This window comes from Anabrus simplex, chromosome 1, assembly GCF_040414725.1.
Source record: "Anabrus simplex isolate iqAnaSimp1 chromosome 1, ASM4041472v1, whole genome shotgun sequence".
Lineage (NCBI taxonomy): Eukaryota > Metazoa > Arthropoda > Insecta > Orthoptera > Tettigoniidae > Anabrus > Anabrus simplex.
The window spans coordinates 127901048-127925658 of record NC_090265.1 but is presented as its reverse complement, the minus strand read 5'-3'; the positions used below and the strand labels follow the sequence as shown (position 1 = coordinate 127925658).

General features: G+C 39.6%; 1 protein-coding gene across 1 annotated transcript in view; it reads right to left on the bottom strand.

Annotated features, from left to right (window-relative positions):
• The window catches only part of LOC136884631 (centrosomal protein of 152 kDa), a 280450-nt gene that overhangs the window by 30072 nt on the left and 225767 nt on the right, over positions 1 to 24611 (bottom strand). The window contains exon 13 of the mRNA XM_067156862.2: positions 1155 to 1216. Within this exon, the coding sequence (XP_067012963.2) occupies positions 1155 to 1216 (62 nt within the window). The remainder of the gene's footprint in view (positions 1 to 1154; positions 1217 to 24611) is intronic.

Here is a 24611-nt window from a genome sequence, read left to right as displayed (position 1 = left end):
TGCGTCCCCCACCCACAGGAGGTTGTGTGTCTGGTCCGCGAGACGTATTTAATTTCCCTCAAGTCCGCTGGCAAGGACACCCCTATCCGCCAACTGGGACGCGCCACGCGGGAGTATCAACTCTCCTCCTGCTACACCAGCATAGTAGGTTCATGGAAAAGTAATTAAAAAGAGACTAGAAAACTATCAAGGACACATATGCTATGGTACTGTGAAAGCTGCAATACGAGTCTGTATTTATGTTTTAAACTTTATTGCACAAAATCAATATTTTCTTAATTAGTACTGTAGAAAAAAAGGATTACCCTTTACCAATCACATTTTTTCCTGTTAGCAGAATGTCAGAGATCATCTTTATGATGATACCTCCCTCTTGTGTACTTCCCAGTGCCCACTTAGTTATTCGAATAGAGGATTAATTTTACCTCTGGGAAATTTTACTCGGGAGGAAGCCATCATCAGTACATCACGTAATCATAGAGAGCTACGTGTTCCTGGGAGTTATGGCTGTAGATTTTCATTTTTTTGAGCCATGCAATAGTATTAATATAACTGTCATGTTGAGTGATCACAGGAATTATAATTAGGAATGAACACTTCAGCAGATATCCTTGTTAGGCCAGAACACGTTAACATGGCCAATCTCTAAATAAAGGCATCATCTCTTATATTTAAATGACTGGATATGTAAGCATCAGCTTCTATGAAATGATCTAATCAGTCTCGATATCTACATATAAAAAATTATCCGCATAACTACAGAATTCCAGAATTTAATCTGATCAGCCTCCCAGTCCGGTAAATTTTGACAACTTTCTTTAACCAGTCTTCATATCCCATAGGCTTTTATAACTAAATGTTATCAGTTTTCATGCCCTGAAGATCTGTATGTAGTCTTCATAAGAAGATATCAATGAATGACCTCGGTTCATAATGATACCATATGAATGGTAATGGTGTTGCCACCAATCACTAACAACTTTGTTTCATACTACCTTATGTCCAATAGCATACACAATGCTATCTGCATTAGGATGATTGAAAATATACCAGGCTGGAACTGAACCATAAACAAACAAGATAGTCACAGAAATTTTATAATGACATTCTCCACTGTAACTGGATGCATGTTGTACAAAAAAACTGCAGCTTACCTCCTTCTCTTCACGTTTCTTGCTCCAGTCTCTCTCTAGTTCTGCCAATGTTTCATGTTTGGCTGAAAAGAAAGACAATGACATAATATCATGTTCTATGGTAATTAATAATATTAATAGGCAGTTTGGGAGTAACTTTTGCAGTAAGGGAAATAATAAGTGGGTGAACAATTCTATATTGAAATTATAAAATGACAATAAAGCACGTTTAGTTGGTTTACTGATGATTTATGGCAATGCAAACAATTATGGTACAATATGCTCAGAATAAATGTCAGAAAAGAATAAATTCTGTGGCCGAAACTAATCAAGTGCTACAGCACTTGAATGATATACATTTGAGATTAGGATTTAGCATATTATATATCTATATACAGTGGATGCCGTTTATTATGATCACTCTGGGACGCAGATAATTTGATAACATTAACCGATTGATAACAGTAGCCGAAAAAAAATAATTGATAGGCAGCCTTCTGTATTTATTCATAACCTACATGCACTACAATGAAACACTGATTCATAACCTACATACACTACAATGAAACAGATACCGGTTCACAGCACTACAGTACAGTTAACTGTTTTCAACTACGTAAAATAGTCTCTAATTTTTGTTTTTGCTTCTGGTTGTCTCTCAAAAGTCCATTAATTAATTTTTCATATTCATAATGGTTTTGGAAGTCCACTGACCTACGCTGAACACCTCGTCGCAAGATATCTAACGCCTGTCGCATTTCAGCATATGTTATGTTCGGGAAGCTTCGGCAACATTGTCATCATCAGCATCACTATCTTCTGCTCCATCTTCTTCACCCATCATATCTAATTCTGCGAAAGTAACTGCCTCATATATGTCGTCTCCTGTCTCTTTCGCATCAGTAATGATGCCCTCATCTACGTTCATCCATTTTTGAAATTCATCTTCCTTTAAGCCTGTTGGACAAAGTTCAACATTCTCCTCTGCTTCTGGTAAATATTTTAAAAATCCCCCATGCCGGAAACAGTTCCTTATTGTATGTGCCGAGACAATATCCCATGACATGGCTAGAAGATGCAGGATGTGTGAATGATTCCTTGATCGCATGGTTGAATTAATGAAGTCGTATTTGCCGGTAAGGAAACCACATTGATGTTTTTGAGCTCACAATTCACAATGTGTGCTGCACAGTTTTCAACTACCTAACCTATCTTACGGTCCAGCCTATTATTCCCACTTCAGTAGCCATTCTTTGAAAATCAGGGGAGTCATCCATGCATAAGAGTTGGAATGATAGTCCACTGGAATATTATTGATGTCTTTAAAGCAACGTGGGTTCTTACTTTTCCCAATCACTAACAGTCTTTTCTTTTTATCAGACATACTCCCACAACATAAAAATGTTACTCATTCCTTGGAGGTTTTACATCCCTTATGACTTTCATTTTTGAACAAGTAAGTGTGTCCAGGTAAGGTGTGATAATACAGTGCAGTCTCATCAGCATTATACACACACACCGGAGGGAATTCAGAAGCAATTTTAGGCCACTCCTCTTCTATCCACTTCTCAGCAGCGACGGAATCAGCGTCCTTCTGCTCAACGTGCGATCATTTGTACAGTATACTTTCTAGTTTCTTCCAAGACAAGCGCAGAGTAAAAAACAGGTTTTTAAAAGTTGAGAGCATTTACTTTGTATGCACTCTACTCGCATACTTAAGAATGAAATCCTTGAAAACAAATGTGATAACATAAACCAAATTAATGACAACAATAAACGGATGATTTTCAATGTTTCAGTATATGTCCGTACGGGACTTCATAAAAGTGATTATATAATACGGTTGATAATATTATCCGTGATTACAATAAACGGCGTCCACTGTATATATAAAATAAGTGTTTTGTCTGTACACTGCTCAGAAATGAAAAAGAATGGTATTTATGTATTGTTACAAGTAATACATTTCATCTTGATCCGTGGTGGAGTTTATATAAGTAATAAATTCCAACTTGAACGTTTTGGGAAGTTCCACCTTTCCACCAGTTTAAATCTTATAATTTTCTTAGATTATACAGTAGTAACATTAATTTATTTAAAAACATTTTTTGGTGGTACAACTTTCATTTTCCATGAAAAACATCTGCAGCTGTGATCCTGAATGATAGTTAAATTATACACAAAACACAAGTAACATAGGTAAAACACAATATTAAAAACAACTTCTTCTTGACTATAATAATAATAATAATAATAATAATAATAATAATAATAATAATAATAATAATAATAATAATAATAATAATTTCGTGTGGCTATTCCTAGCCGGGTGCAGCCCTTGTAAGGCAGACCCTCTGATGAGGGTGGGCAGCATCTGCCATGTGCTACTGTGGTGCAGGACAGCGCTATGTGCGGCATGTGAGCCGCAGGGATGTTGGAGACGCACAAACACCCAGTCCCCGAGCCAAGAGAATTAACAATTTAGGGTTAAAATCTCTGACCCGGCCAAGAATCGAACACATGACCCTCTGGAACAAAGGCCAGCAGGCTAAACATTTAGCCATGGATCCGGACATTCCATGGTGAGAGTAATAGTCTTGCTAATTTACTCTTTTATAAGAAAAAGCAACAATATTCTCGTTAAGTGATAGAAACTATTTCTAGAAATTAAAATATAGTATAATAAAAGGTTTAAATGTCTAAAGAGTCAATGATATTCTCTTTGTAGTCACTGTTTGGCACCTCGATGTAAGGCAAAGATATCAAGGATAATTTAATAAAAAACCACCATAGGTAAAACACAATATTAAAAACAACTTCTTCTTGACTATAATAATAATAATAATAATAATAATAATAATAATAATAATAATAATAATAATAATAATAATAATAATAATAATAATAATAATTTCGTGTGGCTATTCCTAGCCGGATGCAGCCCTTGTAAGGCAGACCCTCTGATGAGGGTGGGCAGCATCTGCCATGTGTTACTGTGGTGCAGGACAGCGCTATGTGCGGCATGTGAGCACCTATTCAATACTTTGAAGTAATGAATAGGTGGTTTTTTATTAAATTATCCTTGATATCTTTGCCTAACGTCATCTTCAATACGGAACAATAATGAGAGTTGTTACTTGTAACCTCGATGTAAGTCCGCCTCCGTAGCGTAACGGTTAGTGTTATTAGCTGCCAAGACAGGTGGTCTAATGTTCTAAGGGGAAGGAGATTGCAGGCCAAGGGCTCTATTCAGGATCAGAATTCAGGACAGGTGTCTGTGCGAAATCGGTACGAGTCACTCCAGGTAGAACAACAGAGGGAAGATGAGGGACAGGGAACTGTTGCTGAGATGCGTGGAAGTAGGAGGAAGGGAAAAGGTAGGAAAGGGAAATGTAGAGTAGAGGATAGGAAAAGACAGGTGGAACAGGGTCATGGGAAGGAGAAAAGGGAGGAGGAAGTAGCTTCTGCAGCTATCAGGAAAGATAGGGCTGACCAGGAGGGGAGGGGATCAAATGAGGTGGGTAGGGTTGAGGCTCTGGTCATGGGGGATTCCATCGTTAGACACGTGGGGAAAGTGTGTGGAGGAAAGGGAACCAGGGTAGAATGTTATCCAGGAATTAGGTTGAGGCAGATGTTGAGGAAAGTAGAAGAGAGGGAGGAGGGGAAGGAGAAGGTGGTAGTGTTTCACGTTGGTACCAACAACGTAAGGCAAGCTGATATAAGTACCAACATAGTTGGAGATGTGTGGGATCTGGTAAATGCAGCACGGGTGAAGTTTAAGAAAGCGGAGATTGTTATTAGTGGAATACTGTGTAGGAGGGATACTGACTGGAGGGTGATTGGGGATTTAAATGAGACTATGGAGTGGGTATGTGGGAAACTGGGAGTGAAATTTCTAGATTCTAATGGGTGGGTAGGAGAAAGGGATCTGCGCTCGGATGGCCTTCATTTAAACCGCAGTGGTACGTATAAGTTAGGAAATTTGTTTGGAAGGGTTATAGGGAGGTACATTCAGGGAAATGGGATGGCCTAGGGAGCGGTAATAAGGGAACAGGGAACTGGAAATCAAGTAGGGATGACAAAAAATTGTTAGTGTTGAACTGTAGAAGTATTGTAAAGAAAGGAATTGAATTAAGTAATTTAATAGATATATATTTACCAGATATTGTAATAGGAGTTGAATCATGGCTGAGAAATGATATAATGGATGCAGAAATTTTTTCACGGCACTGGAGTGTGTATCGTAGAGATAGGATAGGAAAGGTGGGAGGGGGAGTTTTTGTTGTATGTCCGGCGCTCCCTTTCTCGCCCCGCCAGCCAGCTGCACGCGCGCCTGTGTATCATTCTGCTAGCTTCGACGCGCAGCCCTCAGTGCGCGTGCCTGACCATCGAGTGTAGTATAAATAGGAGCTCCCTTCCTGCTCAATCGCCCACTTGCCCCGGTGTCCAGCTCCAGAATACACCCTACGTCGAGCACGGAGGCTACTCCTCTTGAAAATGTGCTTCGACCAGGTGGACTGAATTTCTGGCAGTACGAGGTTTCACCTCTGGTCACCGCTCCCTTACCTGTTTCCGCTGCCTATGTTCCGTAATTCTCTTACAAGCCATTTTCATTACCTAATTTATGCAAGCTCCCTTAGTTTCGCTAGGTGGAATTTCTTCAATCAATTGAACTTGCTTTTTAGGAATTCAGGCACTTCAACAAACAAGGACTCTCAAAGACATTCATGTTAGTGTGCCAGATAGTTCTCGACTATCAACGTGTCAATTCACAAAGACTATCTTTTCAAGATAGAAGTGTATATAAAGACTGCAAACCTGTACATATTGTATAAAGACAAACTTTTCTCAAGATTCAATATTCCTTTTTGCTTCAAAATAAATTTCAGTTATTTGTGTAAATATCATAAAGTGAAGCAATAAAAGTTGTGTTCTGTAAACTTCAACCTTGGTTACAACACAACTCTATGGCGACGAGGTAACACAGCACAAAATACAATTCATCGGCCCCAGTCGCCAACTCTATGGCGACGAGGTAAAAAAGCGACACTACAATTCTTAGGCCCCAGTCGACAACTCTATAGCGACGAGGTACACACGAAACCAACACTACAATTCAACGGGCCCAGTTGTCAACTCTACGGCGACGTGCTAAACAACAACGACACTCCAACCAGTTCTGACACACAGCTTACCTTACTCTTGCTGGCACGCATATTGCAATGGCTACTGCGGAACAACTCGCTACGGTCTTCCAAGCCTTACAGCAGCAACAACAGCAGTTTATGCAACAACAACAGGCAGCATTAATTCAGGCTATTCAAGCTATTTCTGTCTCTACACAGCCATCAGCTATTCCTCCGTTCTCTGCTTTTGATCCGGCTAAGGAAGAATGGTCAGTTTATTTAGCCCGCTTGCAACAGCATTTCATCTGCCATTCTGTCACAGATGATCAACGCCGCCGCGCACTATTTCTTAGTTCGGTTGGCAATGCTACGTGCGAATTACTACGTAACTTAAGTCCAGAAGAACACTTATCTGAGGTACCCTTCACACAGCTCTTGGCCCGTCTCACGGAACACTATGCCAAAGCTCCTCACATAGTGGCTGCTCGCTATAAATTTTTTCAGAGCAGAAAGCAACCCCATCAGACACATACTGAATGGATAACTGAATTGCGTGGTCTAGCTAAACCCTGCCAGTTCATCTGCTCCAAGGACGGTTGTGGTTCATCCTACACTGATTCTCTCATTCGGGACATGCTAATTTTACATACTCCTGAAGACAAAATACGTTTTGACGCTGTCAAGCAGAGTAACCCTTCTTTAGAAGACGTCCAGCGTATTGCTACGGTTTATGAGCTTACTACCAAGACTGCCGCAGCCATAGCTTCTCCCCACGAAGTTGCACAAGTCTCGCCTCAGGCCCGCAAGTCCTCTGCTACAGTGAACCGTACGGATAAGGCGCTCTCCACCAAGCATTTTCGCCAGGTTCCCTCTCGTAATGCTACACGGAAGCCCCATTCTAAAAGCACATCGAAACTCCTGCCTTCCTGCCGAGGTTGTTTCAAGCATCATGAACGTCGTGACTGTCGTTTTTTCAAAGCTACTTGTGAACGATGTAACAAACTTGGACACATTAAGACTGTCTGTCAAAGTTCGCCCCGCCCTGCTAAGACTACTGCAGCGCGCCGGAAGCATATACAGCCCCGCCAAGACATGGAAGTTGATCAGATCAATCTTATTCTTCCCACAAAGGATTCTCACAAAATCATCATTCCTCTCTCATTCTCTGATAGATCTGTCGATTTTCAATTAGACACTGGATCACCTGTCTCTATTATTAACCTGACTACCTACCACGACTTAGGTTCACCTGCATGCTCTCCAGCTGACATCCAGCTAGTGACATTTAACAAGAAGAAAATTGACATCAAAGGTCAAATTAAGCTTCAGGCTAGTTATAAAGGAATTCAGAAGGCCATTCCTCTTCTCGTAGTTAACAACTACACTGCATCAAACATTATGGGCATGGATCTATTTAACTTATTTGGTTTCCAGATACATGACAACATTAACGTCGTATCTACATTGCATCCTACTTCTGACGTTACCGCTCTCCTAGCGCAGTTTCCTGAAGTCTTCGACTCTCAGCTCGGAACAGCAAAAGACTATACAGCTCACATACAGCTGAAATCCGGAGCTAAGCCTCGCTTCCTCAAAGCACGTCCAGTACCCCTAGCACTTCAAGACCAGGTCACGAAAGAATTAGAAAGATGGATACAAACTGGAATTGTAGTACCAGTTACTTCTAGTCAATGGGCTACTCCACTCGTGGTAATCAAGAAACCTGATGGTAATGTTCGACTTTGTGGCGATTTTCGATCTACAGTCAACGCACAACTTGAAACCGATATCTTTCTTATTCCACGTCCAGAAGACTTATTCCGTCGTCTCTCTGGTGGACAATTCTTCTCTCGAGTTGATCTTAAAGAAGCATATCTCCAGCTACTTTTAGACGAAGAATCTAAGAAATTTCTCACACTCAACACTCCTCTAGGACTGCTCCAGCTCCAGCGGCTCCCATTCGGTGTTTCATCCTCAGCGGCTATTTTTCAGCGCTATTTGGCTCAACTCACCGCCTCAATTCCCGGTTGTGCTAACTACCTGGATGATATTATTGTTACTGGAAAAGATCATCAGGAACATCTCACCAATCTCCGCCTTCTTCTCCAGAAATTGAAAGACAATGGCCTACGAGCGAATCTCGCTAAATGTACCTTCTTTCAGCCTCAAGTTCACTACCTCGGACATATACTTGATAAGAATGGAATTCGTCCTAGTATGCAGAATGTCTCCGCGATAGTAAACATGCCAGCACCTCAGAACCTCCAGCAGCTTCAGTCCTTCATAGGCAAAGCGAACTATTATAATAAGTTCATTCCACGCTTCGCTACAGTAGCAGCTCCATTAAACGCTCTACGTAAAAAAGGTGTTAAGTTTCAGTGGACTCCGCAATGCCAACAGGCATGGAAAACAATCAACAACGCCTTAATTCAAGCTATACAACTCCCTCATTTTCAGCCCGACAAGATCATCACGCTAGCTACTGACGCTTCAGACTACGGTGTCGGTGCCGTTCTCTCCCAGAAGGATCGTCATGGACAAGAACGCCCCATCGCCTTCGCTTCGAAAACACTTAATGACCATCAACGTCGATACTCACAGATAGAGAAAGAAGCTTTAGCCATCATCTTTGGTATTCGCCGTTTCAATGAATATCTTTATGGCAACCATTTCCTGATCATTACCGATCATAAGCCTCTCGTACACTTATTCCATCCTGGTAATAAGATCCCAGAGAATTCCCTCAGAAAGCTTCAAAGATGGTCCATGTTCCTTTCTGATTATTCCTATCAGATTGTATATCGAGCCACATCCCAGCATTGTAATGCTGATGCCCTCTCCCGCTTACCCGTTGGTCCTGATACTGCCTTCGATTCTCAAGAATCTGAATGTCTTCAGTTGGACATAGAACTTGAAGATACTGTATCCAGTTTTCCTATTGATGCTACCTGCATAGCTAAAGCTACGGATAAGGACAGTACACTTGCTACTGTACGTACTTACATCCGCAACGGTTGGCCTCTTCAGAGCACACTTCCTGCCCACCTGGCACCTTATCATCGTATGCAGCATCGTCTCACGACTCGTGCCGGAGTTGTACTACTAGAAGCAGGCACCATCTTCCGAGTGGTTATCCCACTTAGCCTACAGAAACAAGTTCTCGAATTATTACACCAAAGCCATTGGGGTATCTCCAGAACAAAGCAACTCGCCCGTCAACACTGCTACTGGCCCGGTATTGATGCCGCCATCGAAAAGCTAATACGTCATTGTGAGCAATGTCAAACGAATCAGAACGCCCCGTCTTCTGATCTTGCTTCATGGCCTCCTGCTACTACTCCATGGGAACGAGTTCACATCGATTTCGCAGGTCCTTTCCTCAATTCCATGTGGTTAATAGTCATTGATTCACTGTCAAACTTTCCATATGTAGTGGATATGCATTCGACTACTACAACCGAAGCTACCATTCGTGCTCTCCAGAAAATCTTTACTACAGAAGGTTTACCGCAAGTCCTCATTTCGGACAACGGACCTCAATTTACAGCTACTGCTTTTCAGAACTTTTGTACACATAATGGCATTCGTCATATCCTAGCACCACCTTTTCACCCTCAATCTAATGGTGAAGCTGAACGCTTCGTACAAACATTTAAAAGAAGTATGAAGAAAGCTGTCTCTTCAGGCTTAACTAAAGACCAAGCCTTGCTCCAACTCTTAAACAACTACAGAACTCTACCCGGCGCTGATAATATCACTCCTGCACAGAAGCTCCATGGACGGCCTCACAGAACTTTACTTTCTCTGTTACAGCCTCTTCCGACCCAGCATAAGACCTCACCAACGAAGCTCTCCCTCAACGACAAGGTCTACACCAGGACATTCAAATCCAACCCACTCTGGATACCTGGAGTCATCTGCAGATCTTTGGGTCATCGTCTCTACGAGATACAGACTACGGAGAAACGTATCTGCCGCCATCAAGATCAGATACGTCTGCGCTACCGCCCCTGTCCTGCTATTGATGCTATTGCTAAACCAGATAAATCTATTGCTGAACGAGCCTTAGATCATTTAATCACAATGGGTTCCTTTCAGGACGAGACAGCGCCACTCCGCCCAGTTCCAGCTCCGGACAATACAACAGTGCCATCAGCAGTTCCGCCCCAGCATCGCAGTCGCCGCCAGCGCCGCAGCCGTTTCACGCCGTACCGGCGTATTTAGGAGGGGAGGGTGTTGTATGTCCGGCGCTCCCTTTCTCGCCCCGCCAGCCAGCTGCACGCGCGCCTGTGTATCATTCTGCTAGCTTCGACGCGCAGCCCTCAGTGCGCGTGCCTGACCATCGAGTGTAGTATAAATAGGAGCTCCCTTCCTGCTCAATCGCCCACTTGCCCCGGTGTCCAGCTCCAGAATACACCCTACGTCGAGCACGGAGGCTACTCCTCTTGAAAATGTGCTTCGACCAGGTGGACTGAATTTCTGGCAGTACGAGGTTTCACCTCTGGTCACCGCTCCCTTACCTGTTTCCGCTGCCTATGTTCCGTAATTCTCTTACAAGCCATTTTCATTACCTAATTTATGCAAGCTCCCTTAGTTTCGCTAGGTGGAATTTCTTCAATCAATTGAACTTGCTTTTTAGGAATTCAGGCACTTCAACAAACAAGGACTCTCAAAGACATTCATGTTAGTGTGCCAGATAGTTCTCGACTATCAACGTGTCAATTCACAAAGACTATCTTTTCAAGATAGAAGTGTATATAAAGACTGCAAACCTGTACATATTGTATAAAGACAAACTTTTCTCAAGATTCAATATTCCTTTTTGCTTCAAAATAAATTTCAGTTATTTGTGTAAATATCATAAAGTGAAGCAATAAAAGTTGTGTTCTGTAAACTTCAACCTTGGTTACAACAGTTTTCATTCTGGTGAAAGAAGAATTTGTAAGCTACGAAAAAGTTAAAGATGAGACACATGATATTCTAGGTGTAAGGCTCATTTCTAAAGATAATAGGCAACTTGATATATTTGGAGTGTACAGATCGAGAAAGGGTAGCACTGATGCGGATTCGGAATTATTTGATAGGATAGTCAGCTATGTGGGAAACGACATGGAAAGAAATGTGATTGTAGCGGGAGATCTGAATTTGCCAGATGTCAATTGGGAAGGAAATGCGAACGACAGGAAGCATGACCAACAAATGGCAAATAAGTTAATATGGGAAGGACAGCTGATTCAGAAAGTGATGGAACCAACCAGAGGGAAAAATATCCTGGATGTCGTGCTGATAAAACCAGATGAGCTCTATAGGGAAACTGAAGTAATAGATGGTATTAGTGATCATGAAGCTGTTTTTGTGGTAGTTAAAAATAAATGTGATAGAAAGGAAGGTTTTAAAAGTAGGACTGTTAGGCAGTACCATATGGCTGATAAAGCAGGTATGAGGCAGTTTCTAAAAAGTAACTATGATCGGTGGAAAACGGTAAATAAAAATGTAAACAGACTCTGGGATGGGTTTAAAGAAATTGTTGAGGAATGCGAAAACAGGTTTGTACATGTAAGGGTGGTAAGGAATGGTAAAGACCCACCTTATTATAATAGAGAAATAAAGAGACTAAGAAGGAGGTGCAGACTGGAAAGAAATAGAGTTAGAAATGGCTGTGGAAGTAAGGAGAAATTGAAGGAACTTACTAGAAAATTGAATCTAGCAAAGAAGGCAGCTAAGGATAACATGATGGCAAGCATAATTGGCAGTCATACAAATTTTAGTGAAAAATGGAAGGGTATGTATAGGTATTTTAAGGCAGAAACAGGTTCCAAGAAGGACATTCCAGGAATAATTAATGAACAAGGGGAGTGTGTATGTGAGGATCTTCAAAAGGCAGAAGTATTCAGTCAGCAGTATGTAAAGATTGTTGGGTACAAGGATAATGTCGAGATAGAGGAAGAGACTAAGGCCAAAGAAGTAATAAAATTTACGTATGATAACAATGACATTTACAATAAGATACAAAAGTGAAAACTAGAAAAGCGGCTGGAATTGATCTGATTTCTGGGGATATACTAAAGACAATGGGTTGGGATATAGTACCATATCTGAAGTACTTATTTGATTATTGTTTGGCTGAAGGAGCTATACCAGATGAATGGAGAGTTGCTATAGTAGCCCCTGTGTATAAAGGAAAGGGTGATAGACATAAAGCTGAAAATTACAGGCCAGTAAGTTTGACATGCATTGTATGTAAGCTTTGGGAAGGCATTCTTTCTGATTATATTAGACATGTTTGTGAAATTAATAACTGGTTCGATAGAAGGCAATTCAGTTTTAGGAAAGGTTATTCCACTGAAGCTCAACTTGTAGGATTCCAGCAAGATATAGCAGATATCTTGGATTCTGGAGGTCAAATGGACTGTATCGCGATTGACATGTCTAAAGCATTTGATAGGGTGATCATGGGAGACTACTGGCAAAAATGAGTGCAATTGGACTAGACAAAAGAGTGACTGAATGGGTTGCTATATTTCTAGAAAATAGATCTCAGAGAGTTAGAGTAGGTGAAGCTTTGTCTGACCCTGTAATAGTTGAGAGGGGAGTTCCTCAGGGCAGTGTTATCAGACCTTTATGTTTTCTTATATATATAAATGATATGAGTAAAGGAGTGGAATCGGAGGTAAGGCTTTTTGCGGATGATGTTATTCTCTATAGAGTGATAAATAAATTACAAGATTGTGAGCAACTGCAACGTGACCTCGAAAATATTGTGAGATGGACAGCAGGCAATGGTATGTTGATAAACGGGGCTAAAAGTCAGGTTGTGAGTTTTATAAATAGGAAAAGTCCTCTCAGTTTTAATTACTGCGTTGATGGGGTGAAAGTTCCTTTTGGGGATCATTGTAAGTATCTAGGTGTTAATATAAGGAAAGATCTTCACTGGGGTAATCACATAAATGGGATTATAAATAAAGGGTACCGATCTCTGCACATGGTTATGAGGGTGTTTAGGGGTTGTAGTAAGGATGTAAAGGAGAGTGCATATAAGTCTCTGGTAAGACCCCAACTAGAGAATGGTTCCAGTGTATGGGACCCTCACCAGGATTACCTGATTCAAGAACTGGAAAAAATCCAAAGAAAAGCAGCTCAATTTGTTCTGGGTGATTTCCGACAAAAGAGTAGCATTACAAAAATGTTGCAATGTTTGGGTTGGGAAGAATTGAGAGAAAGAAGAAGAGCTGCTCGACTAAGTGGTATGTTCCGAGCTGTCAGCGGAGAGATGGCGTGGAATGACATTAGTAGACGAATAGGTTTGAATGGCGTCTATAAAAGTAGGAAAGATCACAATATGAAGATAAAGTTGGAATTCAAGAGGACAAACTGGGGCAAATATTCATTTATAGGAAGGGGAGTTAGGGATTGGAATAACTTACCAAGGGAGATGTTCAATAAATTTCCAATTTCTTTGAAATCATTTCGGAAAAGGCTAGGAAAGCAACAGATAGGGAATCTGCCACCTGGGCGACTGCCCTAAATGCAGATCAGTATTGATTGATTGGTCCTCTGTGGCCCGGGTTCGATTCCTGGTACTGCCAGGAATTTAAGATGGCGGGAGGGCTGGTATGTAGGTGAAATGGTACATGCAGCTCACCTCCATTGGGCGTGTGCCTGAAATGAGCTGCACCACCTCGGGATGAGGACACGAGTTTACTTTACTTTATCTCGGTATAAAATGTGTTCATGAAAAGAAACTTAAAAACTATCCAAAATAAAGGGATCTTAAATTTTTTCTTGATAAATTAGGCCTAGTCCATTTCACCTGGCAAAAGAAAAACCCTTTCCATCACATCAAGGCTGAATGTTACGAGAACTTGCAGTTACACACTAGTTTCAATTCTTCTTCTTCTTTTATGACCGGATAGGATCACTTCAGTCAGTCCATCATTCAAGTCTCCTTGAAGGGATTGTTTGGGCTTTGCAGTCTTCCCAGTACTTCTTCACACGCTCCGATCTTCGTGCCCTTTCCTCAGTTGAAAATGTGCATCCTCATGATATGTCCAAAGAATCCCAGTCTCCTCTTATGCATAGTATCTGTAATGGGTTCTAGCTCTTTGTACACGACTTTGTTAGGTGTTAACCACCACTGTCCATCCTTCTGGTATTTTTTGTTGATGCAGGTTCTTCCAATCCTCCTTTCAATTTTCTGAAGTCTGTCAGTCTTTGATTGTTTATTCAGGTGGAAAAATTTTTCTGCTGCATATGTAGCTTCTGGTTTTATAACTGTGTGGTAGTGTTTTATTTTTGCATTTATTGATAAACATTTCTTTTTGTAGATGTCCCATGTGCTTTAGCTATTCTATTTGTTCTTGTTTGGACTGAGATTTTGACATTTAGGTTATGTGTTATTACTTCTCCAAGATATTTAAATTGAGTTACTATTTTGATTTTATTACCATTTATGGTAACTTAGTTGTGTTGGTTTTTGGGGTATAATTTCTGTTTTTTTTTTCAAATGATATGTTGAGGCCAATTTTATTTGCAATGTTTTGAAGTTCTGATATCTGGGTTTTTGCTTCTTTTTTATGTCAACTACTAGTAATGCTAAATCGCTGGCGATACCCAGGCAATTTGTTTTGATTTTTCGGCCAATTTTTATTTTTGGGAGACATTTCCTAAACCATTCCCTCTTTACCATTTCTAGAGCACAATTAAATAATAGTGGTGAAGCCCATCTTCCTGCCATAGCCCAGTTTTACTTTCAAATGACTGATATTTCATCCCTAAACTTCAGTGAGAGTAAGTTTTATCAAGTTTATTAATTTGGGGCGTAGTCCAGAGGAGCAGCCTCATTATCACCTCACTGGATCACATTCAGAGTTGTAACATGGGATCTAGTTCCACACAGGTGACATCTTGACAGTCAACCATGGAAGGTCTTTTCAGGAATACTGTTTTAATTATTTATGAGGAAATTTTTTTAAAGATCGTTCTATTTTAGGATAGTTTTTAAGTAGCTTTTCATGAACACATCTTTTACATGAAGAGGTGCCAAACAGTGACTACAAAGGGAAAATCAATTGACTCTTTAGACATTTAAATCTTTTATTAGTCAAGGACAAGATGTTTTTAATATCGTGTTTTACCTATGTTACATGTGTTTTGTGTATACTTTAACAATCATTCAGGATCGTGCCTGAAGATGTTTTCAATGGAAAATGAAACATACCAACAAAATTTAAAAAAAAATTAATTAATGTTACTGTAATGTAAGAAAATTGTAAGATTTAAAGTGGAGGAAAGGTGGAACTTCCTTGAAACATAATAGTTGGAATTTATGATATATTTCTGTATCGTTCCTGTCCACAACAACAAGGAAATGCATTTTTAAATTTTCTGTCATTTCTGTGTCTGTATGTACGGCCATCACAAGAAAACAGCTAGAGGGAATTTAATGAAAATTGGTATGTAAAGTCGGAGAATGAGGCACGACAATTTAGGCTATAAGTAATTTTATTCAAGCTGAGTGAAATAGTAGTTTAGAGGAAGGCCTAAAATTTAATTCTCAAATATTTTTCTATTAGTGGTTCTATTGAAAAATAGAATATAACAATAGTTATATGGAATTAAATTTCGAATCATTTATGTCTTATACATTTTTACCGTACCGGCTATGATAAAGAGATATTCTTAAATTTCGATTTTTGTTGCTAAGTTCATATCAACATCAAATCACGACAAAATAGTTGAACAGAATTTAATGAAATTCATTATGTAAAGTCTGGGAATAAGGTACTACAGTCTAGGCTATAAATAATGTTTATTCACGCTGGATGAAATGGCAGTTTAGGGAAAGGCGCAAAATTGATTTTTTTAAATACCTATGCTATTGGTCTATTGATAAAGTATTACACAACAAAAGTTATAGAGAATACAAGTTCCAATCATTTATGTCTTAAATACAGTTTTACCATACCAACTGTGATAATATAATTAATGAATTTGGACTTTTGTTGCTTAGTCCATATCAACGCCGAGCATTGCTAACATGGATATATTGATTAATCGTATTAACTGGAGGTAGTTTTGGTCATGATTATCTTAAGGTGTAAAACCGTGTGGCCATTTGTTCACATTGACAAGGAAAATTATGAAGATGATTATAAAAAATGAGAAAAATCATAAAGGAACGATCACTTGAAGAATAAGACAGAAGGGAGTCATGAAAGAAGGAAGGACTGCCTTTATATTAGATGCTGTAATATCCCAGAGTCTGAAGAAAACTATATGTGAAGAACTACAATATCGAAAGTCCATAAAACTGATCAACAATAACATTACATTGACCACTGTTGTGATGATGTCTCTCTTCAGCTACCACTCATCTCCGATAGATGGGATTACTGCTGCGTCCCAAGTAAAACAGCTTGCCTGAATATTGGCGCAAAGTAGCTTGGGAGTTAGATAACTTTGCACATTGTCCCGTCAATGATGGGTACTACACCTAGTTTATAGAATATTAAAAAAAAACCAGAATCTGATACAGCCTATATTTTTGAGGTCAACAGAGATGCATACTTTGCCATGTGGTTAGTACGTTGTACAGGTTTCAGTTTTTGAAAATTATACCGAGTTTCAGTCCATTTAGAACAGTTTGTACTAATCTGAAGCCCCTTTTGTTATTTTAGTTAGGAGATAAGGATATTGTAGTTATTAAGATACCCAAGTCATTTATGAATATGTGATTTTTTTTTTTTGCTAGGGGTTTTACGTCGCACTGACACAGATAGGTCTTATGGCGACGATGGGATAGGAAAGGCCTAGGAGTTGGAAGGAAGCGGCTGTGGCCTTAATTAAGGTACAGCCCCAGCATTTGCCTGGTGTGAAAATGGGAAACCACGGAAAACCATCTTCAGGGCTGCCGATGGCGGGATTTGAACCTACTATCTCCCGGATGCAAGCTCACAGGAATATGTGATTACCAAGATGAAACGTGGAGGCATGGCCACAACAAAATCATGGCCAGGTAAGCTACATTTTGTTAAAGGCAGAAGGCAATTAGTGAAATTCACCACACATTGAGTTCAACATCAACCATGTGTTCTGCCGCCAGCATAATGACTGTGTAGTCAGCGTTAAGAGGAACACAATTCTGTGATTAAGCAGCTGGCCATTAGTCAAACATTTCCCCTGTGAAGGATAAGCACTACCAAAATTGGTATAAATGATGCTGTTGGAAATATGTGGTCTGGAGTGATGAATCATGTTATAACATAGAGCAATCCAATGGGTGTGACAAATGCTCAGAGAACAGTACATGCTAGCATGTGTAAAATTTGAAGGAGGTGACAACGGTGAAGAACAGTGAGGTGGTATTTTGCATGGAATGGACTTGACTCTCTTACAACTTTGCATAGAAATCTAAGTGAGTAAAAGGTTCAAGGACATTTACATAATTTGGGTACTACCTACAGCAGAGACTAGTAGACTAGTTCGATGAGTACTGTATCAACATGACAATGTTCCCTGCCATATAACATGGTCATTGGTCTGAATGAGGAGGGATTTTGTACAGTAAGTTTCAGGAAATGGACTAACCCAGAGCCCATATCTCAATTCCATACATCTTCAGGATAAATTCCAATGTTGAATTTGCTCCAGACAACTTGTATTACAAACTGTCCTGCTACAGCTCTTCAGTAAGCTGTAATTCCTCCTGATGCATTTAGGCACCTAGCAGAAAGTCGTCTTGGAGAAGTTCGTGCAGTCATAAAGGCATGTGGATCCATCCAGTATTAACATCCATCACTGGAAATTGTCACAGGGACAATCTTGATTACAGTTCCAAGTATATGTCTACTAGATACTTTTGATCAAATAGTTTATATACAAAAAAAAAAGGGTTATGATCTTTTGACTTTTTGTGAGAAAACTGATTTCCTGTTTCATGAAATGATGAACTTTTGCTCAAAAATAATGAAAAAAAGGTCTTGATTTTCTTGATCTTTTTAAAAAAGTCACCCCCAACATGAAATTTCTAAAATGGTATTTCAGTCATATATACGAGATGCATCCCTGTTATTTTCTTGAGTCTTCTCAAACTTTCTTCATGCACCCCAACCTTTTTGGAACTTTATAAGAGTATTCCGGATGTTTCTAAAACTCTCTGGAGCCTTCTAGGACAGTACTGAACTTTCTATAGTTTAATAGAATTGTCCAGAAATTTCTAGAACAATCACTAATTTTAACAGTACTGGTGTATAACTATATAAGTTTGTGCTTTTCTGAATAATTGTGTAATGTAGTAAATCACTTGAATAACTGAAGAAGTCCTTTTATTACCTAACTTATGTAATTCAAGATGGAACTTCAGGTCAATACCAGTTCTTTTGTAAATTACTCTTTTACCAGAAAGAAGAACCTCACTACTCAAAATCTGTAGATTTATCTCTTACAGTTGAGCAGACCATTGGTTTACTGACTAAATGTAAAATTAAGATGATATCAGAAGCTATGCAGCACCTTGCAGGGCCATGAAAAAGCATTAAATAGCATGAAAATGTTTTGGAATCAAGAACCTTCAAGATGGAAATTCCCAGATCAAATCAGTGTGCAGAACAGGCAGCAAGTGTCTTCTTGTTTTCTGGTCACAATCTTCAACCATGAATTTCTTTGGAGGTTACACTCAGTCATGTGCGAGTGAATGAATTTGGTTGCCATTTTGAATGTGACAAAACTTTGATCGAATCTAGTTGAAACTCGAAGCTGCGAGTTTCAACATTCACGCCACCTCTATACGCTTAAAGATGCAAATACCAGTCCACTTCCTTAAGTATTTTAATTTTGTCTTCATCAGAAGCAATGTCGTGACCTTTCCGTATCCATAACTAGGCTATCACAAGACAAATATGAGCCGTTGAAAGCCAAAGTGGTATAAGTCAGGGAATGTAAGTTTTTGAGTTATACCACCCACAATGAATGGATTTAGTTACGGAGAAGTGGAATAACAGTAACTCCCACAGGAGCTGCTTGAGAGTGGTAAATGCATTCTTCCTGTGACACCAGAGTGAAGTGTATTTGTGGGAATGGTGGTATAAGTCAGGCAGAAAGGCCATGTGGTCGTGTTATTCTCTGTATTGTTTTACGTGTTTATTTGTGCTCTAAAATAAAGACAGTCCTTACAACTATGCTGGTAAGTATTAGCAGTGTTTCCCTGCTGTGCAACCTGTCACTGAGGCAAACAAGGGAGACATAATGACCCCTTTTCCCATACATCCCTCCAGTCCAGCACAGTTTCATCAATAAGCTGACAATTGCAAGTTTGGCTGTGGAATCTGGACTTGGATCTGTCAACCCTTTAGGAGAAAAAGATGACAGTGAAGTTGAATAAAATGACATGCTCCATTATAAAGCCAGTTGAAATTTCAACATGGCAAGAATTTTTCTAAAAGACAATTTGACATTTAACAAAACTATTTCTGTAAATTCGTTTGCTAGGAACTGTAGTTTAACATATTGTATAAAAACAAATACTAGTTTGGAAAAATGATAAATATAGTTTTAAATTTGCAATTTGTCCTCGTATTGTAAAAGTTGAGTCAATCAACTGTTGAACAGCCAGACTTTATACAATTTCTGAACGTATTTTTCAGTGAAAGAATACAGGCAGTATAATAAATCGTGTTCTTATCAACACACCCTTGCATACCAAAGAAAATGCAACTTCTCGGAGAGATGTTGAACATTCAAAAACTTTTTAGCCTGGTTGTAATGAAAAATAAATGAAGATTTCTAGTGAGAGACTTATATGCCCTCTTCTTTACATATTTACACCCGCTAAACACCCTCATAACCATGTGCAGAGATCTGTACTTGCTGGAATCCTACAAGTTGAGCTTCAGTGGAATAACCTTTTCTGAAACCGAACTGCCTTCTATCGAACCAGTTATTAATTTTGCAAACATGTCTTAATATAATCAATCAGAAAGAATGCCTTCCCAAAACTTACAAGCAACACATGTCAAACTTACTGGCCTGTAATTTTCAGCTTTATACACAGGGGCTACCATAGCAACACTCCATTCACTTGGTATAGCTTTTTCAACCAAACAATAATCAAATAAGTACTTCAGATATGGTACTATATCCCAACCCATTGTTTTTAGTATATCCCCAGAAATCTTATCAATTCCAGCTGCTTTTCTTGTTTTCAACTTTTGTATCTTATTGTAAATGTCATTTTTATCATATGTAAATTTTAACCCCTATGCACCTCTAAGTGGACTGGTACGCGCTCGAGCTGGTGGGCCAGAACTCCACAAGTGGACTGGTACGCCGGGATGCAAGGTCGCATATTGCAGACATTTGTAACATCTGTTGGCTTTTTACGGAAACATTTCTAATTGAAATCTGTTCTTAGTGTCTCAAAGTGTCACCAGAGTGCTCTGGTATGCTTCTCTGGCAAAGAGAATAGATTAAAATCTCGATTGAGAAATCTGTATTCTGTTGTTGACAGAATGGCTGAGTAGGAAGTTGCTTGCTCACGCGAAATACTCAGTTATAGCGAAATTAAAAGCATATTTGATGTTTTAGGCTCTGATTTCAGCAGTGTTAGTGAGGAAGAAGTTATTAGTGATCCTGTGCATGAATGAACACGAAATATATCACCAGAGATCTTTCGCGTAGTAATATCGTACGACATGGAATGCCAAATGAACTTTCTCCCGCCCCTCAAGATACGATTGCGACTGCCGGATTTGAACCTACGATCTTGGTACCTGGATCTGAACACTTTACCACTGATCCTCACACTGAATAATAATAATAATAATAATAATAATAATAATGATAATAATGATAACAATAATACGCCGAGTGACACATACGGCTGTAAGTTCGTATTTGGGATATAGGTTTGAATCTCATCATTCACTCACTCATGATTTGTTTCCCATTAGTTCCTTTTTTTCAAATCAGGCAAATGTTAGGCTCATGTCGTATTGGTTTCCTATTATTTCCTTATTTCAAAATCAGGCAAATGTTAGGCTCGTGTCGTATAATTAAGGCCATAAAACACACTAAAGAACTTCCGAGGTGAGGTAAGTTGATGAAAAATTTAAGACTTCAAAGGGATTTTTAATGGGTTATATTTCTGTATTGTTCTGTTTTTTGTGTCATGAGCAATAGTGTGGAATTTCTCAATAATATTAAACAGGTCCGGTGATAATACGCGCAGTCAATCACCCAATATACTGTTTTAACCGAAAGCTTGCAACACCCAGGTTGCATACTAACAAGTTGGAGGATTCCTAGCAATGTCAGAGCAAAGGACGGGTGGGTGCATATGGGTTATTAACTATTTAGCATTAGTCACCTCCTCTATCTGGACATTATACTTGTAACCAACAATCTTTACATACTGCTGACTGAATACTTCTGCCTTTTGAAGATCCTCACATACACACTCCCCTAGTCCATTATTTATTTCTGGAAAGTCCTTCTTGGAACCTGTTTCTGCCTTAAAATACCTGCACATACCCTTCCATTTTTCACTAAAATTTGTATGACTGCCAATTATGCTTGCCATCATGTTATCCTTAGTTGCCTTCTTTGCTAGATTCATTTTCCTAGTAAGTTCCTTCAATTTCTCCTTACTTCCACAGCCATTTCTAACTCTATTTCTTTCCAATCTGCACCTCCTTCTTAGTCTCTTTATTTCTCTATTATAATAAGGTGGGTCATTACCATTCCTTACCATTTTTAAAGGTACAAACTTGTTTTCACATTCCTCAACGATTGCTTTAAACCCATCCCACCGGGCGAGTTGGCCGTGCGCGTAGAGGCGCGCGGCTGTGAGCTTGCATCCGGGAGATAGTAGGTTCGAATCCCACTATCGGCAGCCCTGAAAATGGTTTTCCGTGGTTTCCCATTTTCACACCAGGCAAATGCTGGGGCTGTACCTTAATTAAGGCCACGGCCGCTTCCTTCCAACTCCTAGGCCTTTCCTATCCCATCGTCGCCATAAGACCTATCTGTGTCGGCGCGACGTAAAGCCCCTAGCAAAAAAAAAAAAAAAAAAAAAAAAAAAAAAAAACCATCCCAGAGCCTGTTTACGTTTTTATTAAACGTTTTCCACCGATCATAGTTACTTTTTAAAAACCGCCTCGTGCCTGCTTTATCAGCCATATGGTATTGCCTAATAGTCCTACCTTTAAGACCTTCCTTTCTATCACATTTATTTTTAACTACGACAAAAACGGCTTCATGATCACTAATACCATCTAGTACTTCGGTTTCTCTATAGAGCTCATCTGATTTTACCAGCACCACGTCCAGGATATTTTTCCCTCTAGCTGGTTCCATCACTTTCTGAATCAGCTGTCCTTCCTATATGCCTGTTGTTTGCATTTCCTTCCCAACTGACATTCGGAAAATTCAGATCTCCCGCTACAATCACATTCATTTCCATGTCGTTTCCCACATAGCTGATTATCTTATCAAATAGTTCTGAATCTGTGTCAGTGCTACCCTTTCCCGGTCTGTACACTCCAAAGATATTAAGTTGCCTATTATCTTTAGAAATGAGCCTTAAACCTAGAATTTCATGTTTGTCATCTAACTTTTTTGTAGCTTACAAATTCTTCTTTCACCAGAATGAATACCACTCCTCCCACCATTCCTATCCTATCTCTACGATACACTCTCCAGTTCCGTGAGAAAACTTCTGCATTCATTATATCATTTCTCAGCCATGATTCAACTCCTATTACAATATCTGGTACATATATATCTATTAAATTACTTAATTCTATTCCTTTCTTTACAATACTTCCACAGTTCAACACTAACATTTTTATGTCATCCCTACCTGACTTCCAGATCTCGGTACCCTTATCACCGCTCCCTCGATCACCCCGTTTCCCTGAATGTATCTCCCTATTACCCTTACAAATTTCCTAACTTATGAGAACCACTGCAGTTTAAGTGAAGGCCATCTGAGCGCAGATCCCTATCTCCTACCCACCAATTAGGATCTAGAAATGTCACTCCCAGTTTCTGACATACACACTCCATAGCATCATTTAAATCCCCAATCTCCCTCCAGTCAGTATCCCTCCTACACAGTATTCCACTGATAACAATCTCTGCTTCCTTAAACTTCACCCGTGCTGCATTTACCAGATCCCACACATCCCCAACTATGTTGGTACTTATACCAGCTTGCCTTACGTTGTTGGTACCAACGTGAAACACTACCACCTTCTCTTTCCCCTCCTCCTCCTCTTCTACTTTCCTCAACATCTGCCTCAACCTAATTCCTGGATAACACTCTACGCTGGTTCCCTTTCCTCCACACACTTTCCCCACATGTCTAACGATGGAACCCCCCATGACCAGAGCCTCAACCCTACCCACCTCATTTGATCCCCTCCCCTCCTGGACAGCCATATCTTTCCTGATAGCTGCAGAAGCTACTTCCTCCTCCCTTTTCTTCCTCCCATGACCCTGTTCCACCTGTCTTTTCCTATTCTCTACTCTACATTTCCCTTTCCTACCTTTTCCCTTCCTCCTGCTTCTACAAATCTCAGCAACACTTCCCTGTTCCTCATCTTCCCTCTGTTGTTCTACCTGGAGTGACTTGTACCGATTTCTCACAGATACCTGTCCTGAATTTTGATTCTGAATAGAGGCCTTAGCCTGCAGTCTCCTTCCCCTTAGAACATTAGACCACTTGTCTTCTATTATTCCCCCCGTTCCTTCCCATTGCTCTTTTACAGGTTCTGTAACCTGTACATTGTTTGAGGGAGGCCTACCTTCCTTCCTGTCTTCTGTGAGAATCCTAATTATCGGCCTCAAACTCTCAAACTCTCCAACTCCTCCCTCATACCCCTCCATGCCTCGCCACATGCATGGTTCCTACACTTGCACTCCTTAGCCATTCTTTATGGAAAAAATGAAAATAACTTATGTGCAAAAAAAAAAAAAAAAAAAAAAAATGAACAGAAGGAAATATTGTCTAGGATAGTACTCAAAGATCACACGACAAAAAAGTAATTAATATACTACTACACTACAATATTACTTAGTCGTACTCTATTTTTATCCTACAACACCCTAACAGGATAAAAACTGCTGTTAATTACTGAATACCGAAAGGCATACACAAGAATTACACAATTCTAAACTGCAGTTAAGCCTATCCTAATTACAACAGAATTCTAGTAAGAGAATTTCTACAGATACCTCTACTATACTACACAAATGTTTTACAATAATAAAATAAACACACTAATTTCTAATATGATATTAATCGTATACTAAAGTTGAAGACGAGTTATTATGATTAATAAAGTTATCTTGTTAG